At 38.8% G+C, this 20,271-nt stretch overlaps 2 protein-coding genes across 4 annotated transcripts in view; one reads left to right on the top strand and one right to left on the bottom strand.

Annotated features, from left to right (window-relative positions):
* Nucleotides 1–1,507, bottom strand: part of Trappc11 (trafficking protein particle complex subunit 11) — a 45,698-nt gene extending 44,191 nt beyond the window's left edge. The window contains exon 1 of one of the 2 annotated variants that reach the window (XM_048330262.1): nucleotides 1,359–1,507. The gene's annotated coding sequence lies outside the window, so the exon portion shown is untranslated. Of the gene's footprint in view, nucleotides 1–1,180; nucleotides 1,323–1,358 lie in introns of those variants that run through there. The other variant, XM_048330263.1, reaches the window with a different exon arrangement.
* A 254-nt stretch (nucleotides 1,508–1,761) lies between these two features.
* Rwdd4 (RWD domain containing 4) lies at nucleotides 1,762–17,693 on the top strand. 2 transcript variants are annotated; one of them, XM_048330264.1, is made up of 8 exons: nucleotides 1,762–1,921; nucleotides 3,360–3,440; nucleotides 5,573–5,682; nucleotides 5,764–5,911; nucleotides 8,047–8,164; nucleotides 11,048–11,097; nucleotides 11,230–11,232; nucleotides 15,922–17,693. In XM_048330264.1, exons 1-8 carry the CDS (start codon nucleotides 1,898–1,900, stop codon nucleotides 15,952–15,954), a joined length of 567 nt encoding a protein of 188 aa, XP_048186221.1. In that variant the 5' UTR covers nucleotides 1,762–1,897; the 3' UTR covers nucleotides 15,955–17,693. The 2 variants fall into 2 exon arrangements, with proteins under 2 accessions (XP_048186221.1, XP_048186222.1); XM_048330265.1 differs by having other exon boundaries at nucleotides 1,905–1,921; nucleotides 5,577–5,682.
* Nucleotides 17,694–20,271: the final 2,578 nt, after the last annotated feature.

Genomic DNA, 20,271 nt, shown 5'->3' with positions numbered 1-20,271 from the left:
CAGTGTTGAAACACTGTGATGTAGAAATGACATAAAGCTTTACAATAGTACTGCCCAACAGGAATAGTGTATGAGCCACAAAATTCATTAAAGTGTTTCAGCAGGGGCTAGGGATGTGGCTTAGAATTAGAGTGCTTGCCTAGCATGCATGAAGCCCGGAGTTCAATTCTTCAGTACCATATAAACAGAAAAGACCAAGTGGTAGAGTGCTAGTCTTGAGCAAAAGCAGCTCTGGGACAGTGCCTAGGCCCTGAGTTCAAGCACCAGGAGTGGCAAAAAAAAAAAAAAAGTGTTTCAGCAGTCACATTGAAGAGTAAAGCAAGAACCATGTGAAAATCACTGTAGGAATATGATATTTAACCCAATATACCTAAAAATATTACCCAACATGAATATAATCACTATTAAAATCTTTTACTATTTTTGTAATAAACCCTTCAGCAAGGCTCTAAACAAAGAGATGGTGTTTCATACTCACACGTCACGTTAAATTCAGACTAGTCCATTCCAAGCCATCAACATGTGGCAACCGACTACTTTATAGTCCAAATTATGGTAAACCTGTTCCAAAACCACTGTATGAAAACTGTACCAGAAGTTGCTGCCCTATTCTACTTGTACAGCTTGGGCACCTGAAACTGTCATGTTTATTCTGTGAGAAGAGAGGTATAAATACAGATTGAATGGATCTCAGTGATAGCCAGAGGAGGGAAAACAAAAAATGTTACTTTCTGGGGTGTTAATGGAGTAACGTAACCAAATCAGGACACGGTAGGAAGAAAAAATAGACCACCTTGAGCATTCTGGATGGAATTCGGGTAGGGATTACTATCTGGAAGCCAGAGAGGATGACAAACATGGTGCCCAACCAAAGTGGCAAGTAAATAAATACATATCGTTTTCTTTTTAAAATAAACTGGAGGCTCAGAGTACAGGACAAAGGCTAGGAGGGAGAATGGATTCAAAGAAGTTCATCTACACAAAAATCCAAGAAAGAGAGTTTGCGGCTGACAAAGAAGGAAAATAGGAGAGGAGGCTGAGCGGACCACACCCCTACTTGGGAAAGAGTGGGGCCCTGGGTCGCAAGATTCACATCTGTGGGCTCGCGAAAAGACAGGAGAAGCAGGATCTAGCAGCCCTAAAGACAGACGACATCTTCCTCCTCTGCCCCCACCCCTACCTGGAAGGCTTGGGCAAGGAATCCTGGAAGGCTCTAGAAACAAGTGCATTTTTCTTGGCAGGTGAAAGAGACCTGTCAGGACCGCCGCGGCTGATGCCTTAGGAAAACGCAGGCCCAAAACCAAACACGACCAGAGCCAGGGCACTCTCGCCGGGCCCCGTGGGTCTCCAGGACTCACCCAGGCCGCACGCCCTGGGCCCCCGGCGTCTGAGGCCGGCCGCCGCCAGCCCGGAGAGGACGCGGAGGACACGGGGACGTCAACGAGAGCCCAGGAAGGCCTCCAAGCCGCCAGCCCCAGCTGCCTCCAGCTGGCGAGACTTCCTTTTCCCCACCTCCCCTGGCACAGGAAGCACTTTCTGAGCCTGAGTGACAGCGCGCTACAACCAATCGCAACCCCGAAACACTACGTTCTAACTCAAAACGTAAGGAAGGCGCTCCCTTTCCTATACGGGAAAGGGCTAGGGGCGGAGAGAAAATGAACCAATAAGAGAAGCGTAAGCGGAGGGGGCGGAGCCTCTGTCGTCACCGCCCAAGTACCCCTCTGCCGTGCGGGTCCCGGCGTTGGCCTTGCGCTGCTTGCAGACCGCTACTCACCGCCTGGCACTACCCAGGCTTGGGGGGCGCGTGAAACCGTGTCTTCGGCTGCGTGGAGTGCTCCCCGCAGCACAAAGGGAGCGCCCTGGACTCGAGGCCTCTGCCCCCTCTCTACGTGGTGCGATGAATGCCAACGAGGACCAGGAGGTGAGGACACCCCCCCGGGGGGGCTGGACATCCCCTTCCCCTCGCAGACCCCGAGGTAGGGCAGCCTGGGGACCCGCGCGCGTCCTCCTTTAGAAGCCTCCAGAGGCTGGCCTCGGTACCCCACGTTTACTCTTCCCCTGTGAGGCAAGCACCCTCCCCACACACACCGGCACGCTCCCCACATTTTTTTTTCATTTTTGCAAACCTGCCCCCTCCACCCTCAAGTTTCCGTATTAACAAGATGAGGTCCTTGCTGCTCGACCCTGGTGCACTTGCCTGTCCTTAAAGCCTGTTGTTGTGGCTTAGCGTTTGTGTACTGAGTAATGATATCTGGGAATCTGATCACCTTTAAATGTTTTCAATCTGTTGTCTGGCAGTAAAAGAGTTAGTTGAGTTAGTTAATTCCTACTGGAGGAAAATAGTGACAGTAAGTGTCTCCGGCTTCTGTTTTGTGAAATCATTTTGTCCAGACTTGTATGGTTGATGTAGGCTTAGGTGTTTTTCTTGCAAGGAAGGTGTTATTTTCATGCTGTATCAAGTAAGAGCATTGGAGGGGAAGCTACCCGTCACCTGCAGGGGAATCTTCTAACTTAGGAACGTGAATAGGTTAGGCAAGGTGTCTAAAAGTAGTGCAATCTGCACCCCAGGACTGCACTGTGAGGTTGTGGGGAACCAAGCCTTCTTGGGTGGTGTAGGTAAATTGTAGTTGATGGTGTTATTTAGAACAGACCACTTGAAAGTTGACATTTTTACATATGGAAGATGTAACAGAGTCTCAGGATTATTATCATTAAAGAACCCAAAGTCCAACCAATTAATTGATACCTGAGCATTAAGGTTCCTGGGAGGAAGTAAAGAGGAGGGAGGATTGATAACTATAATCATGATGGTTAGTGAATAGATAGAATTAAATAGGAAGGTCAAGTTCTGATGTTTTGTTACATAGTAGAACAGACAACAGTTTGCAGCAATAAACGCATATGTCAAGGTAACTATTCCAAGTGGTTGTCTCTCAAAAAGTGGTGGAGGTTTGTCATTGTGCTTCACATTTCTCTTCTTCATGCTTTGTGCTTTTATTCTACCTCAGAGTAGGAGAGTAACAGAGGACACATGATGTGAAGTTGATTTAAACGCAATCATATTTTCCTTCAAGGCAGGAAGGAAGAAATACGCAGATAGAGTCTTCTTCACAGGATTGCCAAAAGCATCAAGTGAGAGGTTCCCATGTAAATCACTTAGCCATTCCATACACATAATTTTAAAGTATTATTAGTTGATTGTATTGATATGTACACATGTATTATAACCACTCACATGTATTATAACCACATACGTTAGGTAGTTTATCATTGTTAAGTGGGCTTGACTCAGAAACGAGGGGTTCCAGTTCAGATCCATTTATACCACTAAACAAAACTCATTGACTCTTCCCTTTCAGATGGAGCTAGAAGCATTACGTTCTATTTATGAAGGAGATGAGAGTTTCCGGGAATTAAGTCCAGTTTCATTTCAATATAGGGTAAGATACAGCATGTATAAGTATATTGACTGCTTTGCTAGAAACAGAATTTCTAAAGATGGCTGAAAATGTTGATTTTGTTTTTTGAAGTTAGTGGCTTAAATATCTGTCTGCATTTTCTGAAGCATTCAAATGAAAACTTGCACTATGGTACAAGTCATATTTAGCATTTGAAAACTTAGCTGAGAACTTTTTTTTGCTGCCCTTGGGTCTGGAACTCTGGGCCCATATGCTGCCCTTAAGCTTCTTTTGCTCAAGGCTATAGCACCATTTGCAGCTTTTTCTGTGATTAATTAGAAAAGAGTCTCATGACTTCCCTGCCCAAGATAGCTTTGAACTGTGATCCTCAGATCTCAGCCACCTGAGTAGCTAGGATTTCAAGCATAAGCCTCCAGTGCCTGACTAGTTCAGAGGCTTTTTTAAAAATTAAAATAACTTGGGTTTTTTGTTATTTTTGTTGTAACAAAGTCATGCAATTTAAAAATAGATGAAATCTATTCCTTGATGAAGAATGAGATGGACGATTGGAAACAGTATGTTGAAAGGCGGAGGAAGAATTAGGATTTTGTCTTCTTTCTTTGTGTGTGTGTTTGAGAGGGGCAATATTCAGCCTTACTATGGATATATCTTGAACCTGCAGCAAACTTGCCATCTTCTAATTCATTCTCCCCAGTGCTGGGATTATAGTGTGGACCACCATACCCAGCTTTGGCTCTTGTACAAAATAGTTTACTCTGTTCCTAAATTACTTCTGTGCTTTCACTTCTACAGTTTCCTCCTTACTCTTTATTGTTAGTCCTCTATCAGACAGAACTCATCAGTTTATTCAAACAGTTTATTTCTTTATTTAAAAGGTTTCTATGGGTTTCCCTTACTTACAGAATGAGGACTATCTGCTTTCTTCATCTGCCACTCATAAGTCCTCCTTTTTGTTTCAAATTGACTCTCCAAGCTTTCCCTACCATTAACACCCATTAGGCATTATGGATTGTTAAATGGTTTCCTGAAGTGTTTTTCTTTTCTTTACTTTTATTTTTTTCTTATTTGCCAGTGCTTGAACTCAAGGCCTCATACTGGCTTTCCTTTCTTGTTCACAGCTGATGTTCTACCACTTGAATCACCTCTGCAGCTGTCTTTTTGCTAGTTATTTTAAGATAGAATCTCTCAGACTTTTCTGCCCATTCTGACTTACAATTTTGATTCTCACATCTAAGCCTCCTAGTAGCTAGGATTACAGTCATAAGCCACCAGCACCCAGAAATTGGGAGATATTTAATATTAATTCTATATTAGTATTTTTTGTATCGGTGTTGAATTTCTTAGAGTTGTGGATATAAAAGAGAATGTCCTAAGGATCCTTTACCCATAAGTATTTTAGGACATTTGATTACTTTAAACTGGTTCAACAGAAAACATAGGAAAAAATCACTCATTGATGGAATGAGTGTTGATTGTAGTTGGAGAGATAAATAGGCAAAAAATGTTGAATAAATAAAGACCAGTGGCATTCATGGTACTATTTTGAGTTTTTCATTAAGGTTTAAAAAGTTAGGGGAGCAAAAGAAAAGACATTGTTACAGTTATTCAGGAATTACTGTCCTGCCTAAAGTATTCTTTCCTTCTCTTTTACCTTACCTTGTTTTTTTCCCTCTCACTTTTACCCTTGATTTTTCTAGTCTCTTGGGAACGTGCTGATACATATGGATTGACTTATTCTTTTTATGTCTTTTGATTAAGCAGTTAGAAAACTTCAGAAAAATATGAGGTGCTTCAAGTTTATGGATTATTATTTTGGCCCAGTCTCTAGTCTTCATCTTCAGAAAACTTGGATTTGAAACAAAAACATGTTAAGATGCAGCTTCCGTTCTGGAAAGGCTGGTGGTCTAATTGAGAAACAGGCCATGGGTGTAAACTAAAGCTGTATGAGGCAGGCCAGAACTAAGTTAAAAGTTAGACTCAATATTGCCCTCACCTCTGCTCAGTCTTAGCCTGGGACTAAACCTTTTCAAAATACACTTTCTGATCTGAGCATAAATATTGGGAAGAATAAGTCATTTTAAAGATCATAACTTAGCATTCTATCTCTTTTTTTCAATCATTTTTCGCAAGTGTAAGATTTCCCTTTTTTTCAGATAGGTGAAAATGGCGACCCCAAAGCCTTCTTAATAGAGATTTCCTGGACAGAAACGTATCCTCAGACACCTCCAATTATATCTATGAACGCTTTTTTTAACAACACCATGTGAGTAGTTTTGTTTTCCTTGTGTTTTCATTTCACACTCTATTACTTTTCTCTTGACAGTATGTTTGCTCCACATTACAGATCATCAGCTGTAAAGCAGAGTATCTTAGCCAAGTTACAAGAAGCAGTGGAACTGAATCTTGGAACTGCTATGACCTATACATTGTTTGAATATGCCAAGGACAATAAAGAACAGTTCATGGAGAATCACCATCCTGTCAATTCTACAGTGAGTATGTGATGATTATTTTTAAAACCAGATTTGTTCTCTTGTTGTTTTGGTTTGAGTCTGCTAGTCATGAAATTTTGCTAGTTAATTTTTTTCACAAGTCTTTTTTGTTGGCACTACTAAGGTTTGAATTGAAAACCTTGCTCATTAGACACTCCACCCCTTGGTCTATGTTAATGAGTCCAGTTAATATTTTTTGAAAATCGGAAGACTTTGTTTCAGTTTTAAAATGAGTTAACATCTGAGTTAAGTGAGAACAAGAAAGCTTAGTTTTCTTCTATTTAGCTTAGAAAGTGAATTCACATTCTCTAGACTTTCATCCTTCATAAGAAATTAAAATACTTGTGTTCTTCAAAACTGAAATACTGAAGCAGCACAGTGACCCACCACTAATCCCACTACTCGGGAACCTGAGGCAGAAGGATCAGGAGTTTGGCTACTTAGCTCTAGGCCAGGATGGTGGGTGAGTGGATGTCTTAAAAAGATAAACAATAATAGTTATCAGCCAGATAACCCAGAAGCTGAGATCCACTTCAAAGCCAGCCAGAACTGAAAAGCTTAAGAGACTCCATGTCTAAAATAATCAACAAAAGTTAGGCTGGTAGCATGGCTCAAGTGCTGGTGCTAGGCAAGCAAGCTGAATGAGCTGAAAACACTGAGTTCAAACCCCAGAACCACCACAAAAAGGATGAAATTTACTTAATGTCTTTCCTTAGGTTGTGTTAAACTAGGTACGAACGTGTGAAATTACTTCTTCTATGAAGCTGATTTTGTTATAAAGAGTTGTCATAATCCTGTTATAGTTCAATTTGAAGATATCCTAGTGTTCGTGCAAGTAATCAGATCCTTTCAGGGTTCTGCTTTTAACTGTTATACTACTATTGAACTTGGGAAAGACTACAACTAATAGTGTATGAAAGGCACCTGATTTAGTGTACAAATTATAGTAATTGGATTATTTTTTAAATTTTTTATTTTTTTACAGTTTTATACATTAGGCCATGGGTACATTTCTTAAACGGTTTGTTACCTCCTCCCTCACTCCCTACTCTCCCTCTCCCCCTCTCCCCGCATGAGTTGTTCAGTTGGTTTACACCAAATGGCTTTGCAAGTTTTGCTTTTGGACTCGTTTGTCTTTTTATCCTTTGTCTCTCAATTTTGATATTCCCTTTCTCTTCCCTAGTTCTAATACCAGTATGTACAGTATCCAGGGTACTCAGATGAGATATAGTGATAGCGCAGGTACAACCACAGGAAAGGGATACAAGAGGATCATCCACAAATGAAGCTATTGTTTCACCTGGCATGTTGAAAGTAATTACAACAGTGATATAACACTCGTTTCCATAACATGGAGTTCATTTCACTTAGCATCATGTTATGTGTTCATAAAGGCTATTGGGCTGTTGTGGTCCTCTGCTGTGACTAGCCTAAACCTGTGCTAATTATTCCCTATGAGGGAGACCAAAGAGTCCATGTTTCTTTGGGTCTGGCTCACTTCACTTAGTATAATTTTTTCCAAGTCCTTCCATTTCCTTACGAATGGGGCAATGTCACTCTTTCTGATAGAGGCAGAAAATTCCGTTCTGTATATGTACCACATTTTCCTGATCCATTCGTCTACTGAGGGGCATCTGGGTTGGTTCCATATTTTAGTTATGACAAATTGTGCTGCAATGAACATTGTTGTGCTGGTGGCTTTAGTATGTTCTTGTTTGTGGTCTTTTGGATAGCTGCCCAAAAGTGGGGCTGCTGGCTCATAGGGGAGCTCTATGTTTAGCCTTTTGAGGAATCTCCATACTGCTTTCCAGAGTGGCTGAACCAGTTTACATTCCCACCAGCAACAATGAAGTATGGTTCCCTTTTGGCCACACCCCCTCCAACATTTGTTATTGTTAGTTTTCTCGATAAAGGACATTCTTACTGGGGTGAGGTGGAATCTCAATGTTGTTTTGATTTGCATTTCTTTTATGGCCAGTGATGTAGAGCACTTTTTCATATGTCTCTTGGCCATTCTCGTTAATTTGATTATTTTGTATGTTTAAAAATTACTGGTTTGTCAGGATATTCCTATAGTTAGTCTAACCCAGTAAGTTTTAAGGCATGAACCTTAAGAACCATTTCTTGTTTTTTAGACATCCATAGGCAATATTATCTCAGTTGAAACACCAAATGTAGCCCCATCAAGTAAGAAAAAAGATAAAAAGGAACAACTTTCAAAAGCCCAGAAACGTAAGCTGGCAGATAAAACAGGTTAGTATTATTTCTTGTCTTTTATAACACAGGTAAATAGTTATCTATATTATTTGTGTAACCACATACTGTGGTGTGGGTGCTTAATAGATTTAGGTTAATTCTGTACTCTTTGTTCTTGGGAAGTTTGGATCAGAGATCTCTGTAGTCACAGTGTAGGAATATCACAAGTATTTACTACTCACTCATCATTGGACATAAGCATTTGAAAGGAAGGTAACTGAGAGACACAGTAGCTTAAAATGTGCTTGGAGATTAAGGAACAATAGAACAGTATATGAAAACGCATATTACTGATCCTACTACCATATTTGGAATTTCCTTATTTTACCTCTGTGGCAGGTATGTGTATTCACTGGGTGAAATACTATTTTCATTTGAAATGAAGCCTGGTACACCATTATATATAAGCACAGTAAGAATGGAATATTTTTGCCCTTAGTTAACTTATTTACACATTTCAAGAATAGAATTCCCATGTCCCCTAAGCCATATTCCTTTAAGAAAAGAGTATAAACTCTAGCTTCTATCAGCAATAGTATTTGATCTTTTCTATGTAATTGGAGATTTGCACATTGGTATCAGTCTGTAATTTTTTTCCAGTCAGGGAAAATGAGGGCATTATCATGTTTACACAATCACATTTATGCTTAAATATGTGTCTGTGTGCTACTGGTATTAGGTTATAAACTGTCCCTCACTGAGAACTGACTCTTTTATTTTGGTGAAGGTATTTTAAATGTCATTTCTCTTATGTTAGGGTTGTTAGGGTTGGTGGTTTATGTTTTATTTAATGTTTTTCTGTGACAGAATAAAAGCAAGCAACCCAGTGTTGGCCCCAAAAGTACACTTTTTAAAATTATAATGGTTTGTGAGATAAATATCTTGGAATCAAATGCCACCACCTGTCAGAGCATCATTAGTATATTAACAATGAAAGAATAATTTGTTAGCCATTGCAGTCCAGTATTCAGAATTTTTATTTCTCTCTATAATATTTTAGCATGTCAGTTACCTGTTGGTTTCATGTATAATGACCTATGAATATTTCTTGCCATTTATATCTCCTGACCTTCATTCATCTCTTTGATGATGTCCACACATCTAAAGTCATTGTCTTTGTATAATGACTTGAAACTTTACTCTGGATAAAACTTTTAATAGGACACACAACAGTACTGTAAGTGTTACAGTTAACCAAAGTTGGTGACCTACCACTGTGCTCCTCATAATCAGTAGAAGAAGATTGTTCTTGGAGAAGAACCATTATCATCTCAAGATTAGCTCCAGAAATATTCTTCTCTCCTATAAAAACCATGGAGTTAGTCTCATTATTCCCTTTCCTATAAAATTAGTACAGATTAAATATCCCTTATCTAAAATTCTTGTGACTAGAAGTGTTCATATTCCAGAGTTCTTTGGTTGATGGAGTATTTGCAGAGTTATCAGCTGAGCATCCTTCTTCTAGAAATCTAAAATTCAAAATGCTCCAAAATCCGGAGCTGCTCAAAAAGCTCCAGCTTTTTTATTATTTTGGATTTAGGAGTTTGGGATCGGAGACATTCGGTCTATGTAATATACTTGTTTTGAATGTGAAAAATGAGACATACAGCATATATGGAGCATAAGGAACATCAAGCCATCTGAAAATGAATTTGAATTGAAAGTAGCGTTTGTTGAAATCTAGTACCAAGGTTTGAACTTGGGGCTATGCGCTTTCTCAGATTGCTTGCTTGGCTTGTGCTTTATAACTAGAGCCAAGCCTCCTGCTCTGCTTTTTCTTGCTTTTGTGGAAATAAGTCTCTCAGACTTTCTCAACGACTGGCTTTAAGCCACAATCCTCTGGATCTCAGCCTCCTGAGCAGCTATGATTATAGGCATGAACCACCAATACCCAGTCTATTGTTTAATTTTGAATATTTTATTAAAAGAATGAAAGCACCCTGTAAAGTCTTAAGTTCTTTGTTTATTTTCAAGCATTCTCAATAAAGGAAAGCTCTTTTGAAAAATATTAGATTAAGAAGTGACTTTTAGGGGGCTGGGAATATGGCCTAGTGGCAAGAGTGCTTGCCTCATGTACATGAAGCCCTGGGTTCGATTCCCCAGCACCACATATATGGAAAACGGCCAGAAGGGGTGCTGTGGCTCAGGTGGCAGAGTGCTAGCCTTGAGTGGGAAGAAGCCAGGGACAGTGCTCAGGCCCTGAGTCCAAGGCCCAGGACTGGCCAAAAAAAAAAAAAAGAAGAAGTGACTTTTATCAGAACTCAGCAAATTAACCAGGACTCTTCTTAGCCTTGAAGCTAGACATTTGTTTATGAGGCCTTCTGTGTTAAGTCTAACTTCCTGGAGGAAAGGTGCTAACTTTTAAAACAGTGGACTCACACAGCTTTTCTCCTTTAAGTTAGCAATGACCTTAGATAAGGCAGAATTGTGCAAATACATGAAATTAATAAATCGACCCCAATCCACTAGCATCTTTTTGTTCTTGAATAGTGAGTAAATATAAAAGGAGTGTACCTCAAGTACTTTGCAAGTAACCCCACCAGAACAATGCAGCTAATTTGCTTAATGGTGTATTTTTTGTGTGTAATAGTATATAAGATTTTAGATTATTAAGACTAGCTGATGGATCTTTTTTTGTTATTTGTCAGTTCTGGGGCTTGAACTCAGGGCCTGAGCACTGTCCCTGGCTACATTTTGCTCAAGGCCAGCACTGTACCACTTGAGCCACAGCACCACTTCTGGCTTTTTCTATATATGTGGTGCTGAGGAATCGAACCCAAGGGCTTCATGTATGTGAGGCAAGCACTCTACCACTAGGCCACATTCCCAGCCCCTAGCTGATGGATCTTACAAATGCATTTATTGTATTTTATCCTCTAGATCACAAAGGAGAACTTCCTCGAGGCTGGAACTGGGTTGATGTGGTGAAGGTATATAATATCTACATTTTAGTCATCAAATTTTATTATAACCATTGCCATCAAGTAATGAATTTATATTTTCTGTTTTCTTCCCTGAAATCTGTGGAATTCCTGGATGTCTGTTTCCTTTTTTACATTCAGCATGTAAGTATTTTAAAAATATTCTTCACATTCTTTGCTTCCCAACACCCTTAAGTTTATTTTTTTTCTTAAATAAAGGAAAATTGTATAGATCTAGGTAATACTTAAAATAAAGCATGACTATTTCTCTTTTTTTTTTCAAATCAACCTGATGTACAGAGAGGTTACAGTTTCATACATTAGGCATTGGATACATTTCTTGTACTGTTTGTTACCTCATCCCTCTTACCACCCCCCCCCCGCTCCTTCTCCTTTCCCTTTCCCCCCATGAGTTGTTCAGTTCACTTACACCAAACAGTTTTACAATATTGCTTTTGTAGTTGTTTGTCTTTTTTTACCCTGTGTCTCTCGATTTTGGTGTTCCCTTTCAATTTCCTAGTTCTAATACCAGTATAGACGGTTTCCAATATACTCAGATAAGATTACAGAGATAGTGTAGATGCAACCACAGAAAGGTGATACAAGAACATCATCAATAGTAGAAGCTACAGATACACATGGGACATTGAAAGTAGTTACAACTGTGACATAACAATCGTTTCCATAACATGGAGTTCATTTCACTTAGCATCATCTTATGTGATCATAAGGGTATAGCTATTGGGCTCTTGTGATCCTCTGCTGTGACTTGCCTAAACCTGTGCTAATTATTCCCAATAAGGGAGACCATAGAGTCCATGTTTCCTTGGGTCTGGCTCACTTCACTTAGTATAATTTTTTCCAAGTCCTTCCATTTCCTTACAAATGGGACAATGTCATTCTTTGTGATAGAGGCATAAAATTCCATTGCATATATGTACCACATTTTCCTGATCCATTCGTCTACTGAGAGGCATCTGGGTTGGTTCCAGATTCTAGCTATGACAAATTGTGCTGTAATGAACATTGTTGTGCTGGTGGCTTTAGTGTGATTATGTTTGTGGTTTTTTGGATAGATACCCAAAAGTGGGGCTGCTGGGTCATAGGGGCGTTCTATATTTAGCCTTCTGAGGAATCTCCATATTGCTTGCTAGAGTGGCTGAACCAGTTTACATTCCCACCAACAATGGAGTAGGGTTCCCTTTTGGCCACATCCCCTCCAACAATTGTTATTGTTAGTTTTCTTGATATAGGACATTCTTGCTGGGGTGAGATGGAATCTCAATGTTGTTTTGATTTGCATTTCTTTTATGGCCAGTGATGTAGAGCACTTTTTCATATGTCTCTTGGCCATTCTCATTTCCTCATCAGAGAAGTCTCTTTGTAAGTCTTTAGCCCACTTGATGAGGGGGCTATTGGTTCTTTGCGGTTTTGTTTTGGAGGAAGGTAATTTTTTTAGTTCTGCATATATTTTAGATATGAGGCTTTTGTCTGTTGAATGGCAAGCATGACTATTTCTTTCATGGATGTGGTTAAATGTGACAAATTCTAGATAACATGGAAATTAAACAAAACCAGTAATAGAAGGAATGCTTTAATTTTTTTAAGTAGAAATCAGTCTTAATTGTTTTCTTAAATGTTGCCCATCATTGTCAAGACAAATTTTCTGATTTTATTGTTTTAAACGGTTTATTTTTCATTTTAATTTTTCTACCAACCATTCTTAAAATTTGCTTACACTCTCAGTAGTTTTTAAATATGTTAAACTTATACATAATACACTAAGTTCATTATGTGTGAAGTTGCATACCATATGTGCTACGCTGCTATTAGAAGTATTTATGATCCAACAATAAACACTATGAGTAATTTAGGACTAGCGTGTTTGTGTGTGTGCACTGGTCCTGGGGCTTGAATTGGGGCCTGGTTGCTGCCCCTGACCTTCTTTTAGTTCAAGGCTATACTCTGCCAGTTGAACCACAGCTCCACTTCTGGTTCTTTTGGCAGTTTAGTAAAGATAAGAGTCTCACAGACTTTCCTTCCCAGGTTGGCTTCTAATCAGGATACTGAGATCTCAGCCTCCTGAGTAGTTACAGGTGTGAACCACTCATACCTGGCCAGACCAGCATATTTTTAAAGCTGTTTATCAGTACTAGATTTGAACTTGGGGCTTGGGGCTTATTATGCAAGTACTTTGCCCTCAGTCATGCCCTCAGCCCTAAGGTTTATTTTCAAATCAGTGTATTTTCTATGAAAACTATTAAATAATCTTTGTAATGGATAATGTAGTGTAAGAATATTACTTAGGAAACCAACTGCACGACTCTTGGGGGGGAGGGGAAGGAGGAGAAATGAGGGAGGAAGTGACAAGTAGAACAAGAAATGTATTCACTGCCTTTCATATGAATCTGTAACCCCTCTGTACCACACTATGACAATAAAGAAAAAAAAAGAATATCTCTAGTAAGAGGAAATAATTTAGTTGGCACATTGATGACATATGGCAAGTAAGTCTACTTATCTTTTACTTCTTTATTATAATGCTTCTGATTATTATATGAAGATGAGAATGTATTTCCTACAGATGAAAATGAAAGGGATCAAAGGGGAGAGATTTTTCTTCTCTTTCAAAATCTGGCTAACGGGGCTTTTGCTATCAGAAGTTAAATAAGAACATCAACTATGTTAATAATGAAATGATTTCAACATTGAAAGCCAATGGCTAAAAGATTGACATTAAGCAATAAAAGCCAATGCCAAGCAAAAAAAGAAAGGAAGAATATTATAGGGAGCCACAAAATGTAATCAGAATAAAGACTCTTAGTTTCTGTTCTTCCATTCCTGGGAAGAAGGCTGGCCCTGCAGAAATGTCTGTGTTGATGAACCCTCAGTTGCAGTCTCTCATTTCCCAGGGCCCCTTTTTGCAGGATACGTCATGTTATCCTCGTTATCCTCGCTGTGTCCCGTGTAGCTTAGCAACTAAGTCCATTCTCTCCTCGAAATTCTGTCCTTCCTAGTGAGGGACTATCTTAGCCAGAGTGCTGCATTTCTAGTACAGCAGATCTCAGCTGAAAGTGAGTACAGAAACCCTCTGATTGGTGCAGAAAGGATGAAAATGGCCCTCCTTTCCCAACTCCAGTATACATACAATTCCAAGTTCAAACAGAAAAAAAAGTCAAATTTGGATTCAGCAATCTTGGGGGACAGGAAAACATTTTTTTTCTGTGTGATGAGGATCAGACCCAGAGTGCGTGTTCTACCACTGAGGCACGCTCAGAGCCCAGAAAAAACTTGTTCTTAAAGTAGTCAGTCACCTACCTACAGCTCAGTCCCAGAATCATGCATCCTAAGCCAATATTTTCCAAATGTAGTCTTTGGACACCTTAAGACTTCTGGGTGCTGCATGTACCAGGCCAAAACTATTTGCATCCTAATTCTAAAATGTTGCTTACTTGTTTCCCACTTTCTCTTGGGCATACAGTGGCAGTTCTGATGCTGCAAGAAGTGAGGCTATGCCTCTAGCACTCTGCTAAAGCTAACCCCATGCAGGCTGTGTGTTCTGTTTCACTCAGTGTCCTAAGGTGGCATTGGGGGGTGCATAATTACCTCAGTCTCTTTCCAGTACTCCCCCTGTGCTGTTGGCCACAACAACCTGCTTTCTATAGACAGAGTCACAAGTGTGGAAAACCAGCGCCACTTGTCACGTTAAATTTCACTTGTTTTAGAAAATGTAGTTCTATTTTTGTTTTGTTTTGTTTTTTGCCAGTCCTCTGGCTTGAACTCAGGGTCTGAGCACTGTCCCTGGCTTCTTTTTGCTCAAGGCTAGCACTCTACCTCTTGAGCCACAGTGCCACTTCTGGCTTTTTCTATATATGTGGTAATGAGGAACTGAACCCAGGGCTTCATGTATACGAGGCGAGCACTGTACCACTAGGCCATATTTCCAGCCCCTAGTTCTTTTTTCTTAAAACGGTATTATCATGTATCACCCATATGAGTGAGGCTTTTCAGTTTTAAATTTCATTACACTGAATATGATTCTGATTTAGGATCCTCAGGTTGAGAATATAAAGAAGTCCAAAATGTTTGAGAGCCCTTAGCACCCTGAGGACGGCCTGCTCTCCCAGCCTCCCCCATTCTCAGGAGGCACTGGGGACGGTGGGGGTGCACAAGGACCATTGTTCTTCTCATCTATATTGTTTGACAGTTCTCTGTGTCTTGCCTCAGAACTTGTCAATTCTACCAAGATTTTTATCTAGAAAAATTACAATTTAAGGTTTTTTTTAATCATATTTGCAAAATTGTACTTTTAATATTTTCATAATACATTGGTTAAGATAACAAATCTTAAGTGTTATTGACCAAAATTAACTTTTTTAAACTTTTAAAAATAATGTATTATTTGGTGTGGGGCAGGGGGGTATAGCTCAGTGGTAGAGCACTTGCCTAATCTAGATAAAGCCCTAGGTTTAATACACACACACACACACACACACACACACACACACACACACACACAATCCGTTGTCTGTGATAGGAAATAAAAGTAGAATATCATTAATTTTTATAAATAGCACTTTCTGCTTTTATAACCTTGATTATTATTTATGCTGAGGTTGTACTTTTGCTCAGGTTGTATTTCAAATCTTTTTGAAGTAAGTAGGCTTAATGTTGAAAAGTAGTTACACTTGGAAAGAAGCTATCAATAATTTAAATTTCACATTGCTTGGAAATTATTTTTTGTTTGTTTAGCTTTGATTCTAAGTGGAAATGATTCAAATACCGAGATCACTTATATTTGTTGAATGTTTCTTATGTCTTTTTCTTTTATAGTTAAGCAAAACCGGCTCTAAAGATGATGAATAGCATTTGGAACTAGAGACAAGGAAAAAGCATCCTTCAAAAAGTAAACTGGGCTCAACACCTTTCATTACTATTTTCTGATATTGAGGTGGCTTTTTTATACAGTACAGGTTTTTTGTATGTTTCTTAAAAAATATTATAAGTAGAAAGTTCATGGAGAGATCTGGTTGTATTAAATTATTTTCTCAAACTTGCCTTAACGAAAGGTGAAAATGTTAGCATTTGTATACTTTCTGAAGCCCTCTGAGCTTTGTAAATGGACAGGTATGGGTAATACTAGCAGTGTGGATGTGGGTCCTCTTACTCCAGTGGATGTGGTCATTTTTAAAGGAATACGAAACCGTTTTCAAGCTATCATCCCAGTAGAGCCAAATACTAATTGAATCGCCATTTGATCCATAGCATGACCCTCATTAATAGGCTTCTATCATCTTAAAGTCCTGCTGTTTTCTTTTGCCTAGTTACTGAGGTGTAAGTTGTTGCAGAGAAATTCAAATCCCAGTGTTTGAACTTTATATGATACTCTTCGTAGTTCCTTTTTATTTTTTATTTTTCAACAGTGAACTGCCTCCCTTTAATAAATCGATAACCTATTTATACTCTTGTGATTTGAGCCAGGGTGTTTGACTATGTGATCAAAGACGACAAAAACAAGTCTGCCAAATACTTTAGAAAGACATTTGCTAGTTCTTACTTAAAACATTTCTCTTTGCTGCACATATCAGGATGGGAAAAAATGATGCCTTAATATTTAATTTTTGTATTGTGCAAGACAGTGGTTTTAATAAATTCCTATTTTCTGTTATTGTGTTTTTAGTTGTTGGATAATAGGTCTTTAAATGGATTCAACATTAAAACTACATTTCAAGTGTTAGGGTCTTCTTTTTTTGTAGTGTCTTTTTAACATCCAGGTATATTTCTCAACCTCTGCATCTTCTTCATAATATATATAAGACTCTTGAAATGCTGAACTGTTATACATACTTGACTTTTAACAGTCATCAGTAGAGGGAAGGGTATAGTTTTAGTAGGGAAAGTTGTTAATGTTACACAGTGACTTTGTATGTGCTCCTAGCTTTAAGAACTCTTAGAACTACTGCTGTGGATCTGGAAGAGTAGGTTGTTAGTACATCAAGTTATACTTGTGTAGTTGTTATCTGAGGTTTTAAAAAATACTTATAAAGAAATTACCTTAGCATAGATAGAGCAGTTTGAGATATGTCCGTGGTTTTTACACAGTTAATCTTGGCTTCATTAAATTGTTTGAATTATAAATATGTATGATTGCAGTTAAGGAGTTTAATCTCATCTTCAGAAGATGAATCACATTTTGTGTCTGGGATTAATGCTAAAATTGAGGACCACTACTGTATTTTTCAAGGTTCTGTATATGTAATTTTTGTTGTTAGGTTGATTTGTTTGATCATGTTCTTTGGAGAAATATTTGGTGATGGAAAAAAATTTTGTTCTACTCTGGAAATTCTGACATTCATCAGGTATATTGTGGTTCATAGATTACAAAGAACAATGCTAGTTAAATGCCAATGAACTATTTTTACTCTTTTTATAAAAATGAAATGTACAAAATTTCTGGGGTGATAGTGGCAGTGGGGCCTCCTGTTACCTATTATAAAATACTCGAATGTTTTCATCAATAGTGCTATCACTGTCCAACACTCCCAGTATATTTTCTCACTTGTGTGGAATGACAAAATAATAAGCAATAAAGTCTGAATTACAGAGACTCTTGTACATGTTTTATTTCAAGTCATCTCAGCAGAAGAATTAAAATTAGAAATCTACACAGCGCTATGTAGCCTGCTGAAAACTACTCCAAATGTTGGGTGACAAAATGCTTTTTGAATGAGCTCAGAAGAAAATAAGGAATATCTATAGTCTAGAATGAATGGATGAATGGGAATTATAACCTAGATGTTAAGGAAAATGAGCTTTCATAACATTGAGGTCCCAGAAGCCAAGATATAGAACCAGCTCAGGTAAGGAATTACCCAGATATACCTGTGTAGACTTCCAGCTGAGACCTCTCCTCCAGTGAGGCCCTGAGGAAGAGGTGTCTGTGTGAGTGTGTGTGAGTGTGTGTGAGTGTGTGTGTGTAACTGTTTGTATGTACACACCCACGTCCTAAGCAGATTGTCTTCTAAAAATTAACATTTTTCATATAAAAGTTGTCCTGTCATATGTACATACATACACATATATACATATACACACAAATAATATGTGCAAAAATTAACTTGGATTTTAGTCCCAATTCCTCCTCATATGGGGGAATATTAAAAAAAAAAAAACAAAAAAAACAAGGGGGTGCTGGGAATATGACCTAGTGGCAAGAGTGCTTGCCTCATATATGAAGCCCAGGGTTCAATTCCCCAGCACCACATATATAGAAAACGGCCAGAAGTGGCGCTGTGGCTTAAGTGGCAGAGAGCTAGCCTTAAGCAAAAAGAAGCCAGGGACAGTGCTCAGGCCCTGAGTCCAAGGCCCAGGACTGGCAAAAAAAAAAAAAAAAAAAAAAAAAAAAAAACAAGGGCTGGGAATATGGCCTAGTGGCAAGAGTGCTTGCCTCCTATACATGAAGCCCTCAGTTTGATTCCTCAGCACCACATATATACAAAATGGCCAGAAGTGGCACTGTGGCTCAAGTGGCAGAGTGCTAGTCTTGAGCAAAAAAGAAGCCAGGGATGGTATTCAGGCCCTGAGTTTAAGGCCCAGTACTGGCAAAAATAAATAAATAAATAAATTTTTTAAGTCGAAGTTTTAGTTTCAAATGTTCCAAGTTGGGAGAGTTTGTGTACACCTGTAGAAACAGGCAGCGCTGTGTGGAGGGTCCTTCAACTCGGATCTGCGCACACAACAGCAGGGCAGCCTGCCAATAAAAGTGCTGGACGAATACAGCCACAGGGATGTATTGACATTACCCCTACTCCTAAGTAGTTCATGTAAGGAAATGGAGCAATGAACAAGAAAGTATTAAGCAGATTAGAAAAGAACCAAGTGGAACTTCAGATGAAAATGATTGGAACTTATAGTTACGGGAAAAGACAAAAGTGTTTCTTACAGTATGCTTTGACAAGTCAGAAGTGCGTACATAGCCTATGGAGAGTAATTGGTATTAAATCTGCTCTTTGGGTTTTCTCTGTTTAATTGCTGCTAAGATCATGGCCATCCTACATCATTCTTTCATGGGCTGCAACATTTTAAGTGGGTTAAGTATGCTGTCTGACCTTCACTGAGCTCTGCTGGGTATTACAGATATGTCCAACACTAGTATTTGCAGAGGGCTGTCTGACAATTTTAATAATAGCAAACTTAAATATCATGCTGTGTTACAATACCGAGATTTTTGTGTTGTTTTATTTTTCTTACCATTGACTATTCCACAGAGTAAAAACAGTAATACCATCTGGTAATCTGTAGGTCAGAATTTCAGTATTTTCAATTATGTGCCAGAATCTGGCAACATTTCTGTTTGTGAGGAAAGTAATTGAGCATCTTTACTAACATTTTGGAATAGAATGGAATGAAAAAGAAGAGAACTGGCCAGAAAAAGCACCACCATACACTATGGGATATAAAGGTCCTTTGATGAAATTTGTTTAGATTTGGAGGGATGTATGCTATGTAAGTTATTAGTAAATATTCTTCAGATGAGAGGTTAGAAACCACTGATGAGACAAAAGATGGAACAACTTTATATGAATTGTTAATATTTATAAACAAGCTTTTCAATGTGCTAATGAATTTAATCATTGACTCAAAGTGGGATCTTTAATGACTTTGTGAAATTTATAATAAGGAAAATTCTTTCGTGATGAGTTTTACTTACACATTTTTTTTGCTATTGAAAACCAAAAATAAGAAAATCTGTGTATTTTTTCCATTTCTACTTAGTTTCCTGTGTAAATCTAGTTTCCAAAATAAATTGCCTGAATAGGCTGATGGTGGTGACAGGAAATGTTCCCACCCCAGCCATTTTCCTTTTGTAACTGCTGGCGTCTGGGAGGCTTTCCAACAAAACCTCTGGAGCTATTGTGTTCCCTTTGCAGTACAAGTCCTCCACAAGGACCTAGAATGTTAGCAAATTGTACTTGATTTTTATTTTATTTTTTTTGTCAGTACTGAGGCTTGAAATCAGGACCTGGATGCTGTCCCTGAGCTTATTTTTTCTCAATGCTAGCTCTTTATCCTTTGAGCTACAGCTCCATTTCTGGTTTTCTGGTGGTTTGGAGATAAGCGTCCCATGGACTTTCCTGCCCCAGCTGGCTTCAAACCACAATCCTCAGATCTCATCCTCCTGAG

Source organism: Perognathus longimembris, chromosome 21, assembly GCF_023159225.1.
Source record: "Perognathus longimembris pacificus isolate PPM17 chromosome 21, ASM2315922v1, whole genome shotgun sequence".
NCBI lineage: Eukaryota > Metazoa > Chordata > Mammalia > Rodentia > Heteromyidae > Perognathus > Perognathus longimembris.
Note: the sequence above shows the minus strand (reverse complement) of the source record. Positions and strands in the feature narration are given on the sequence as shown.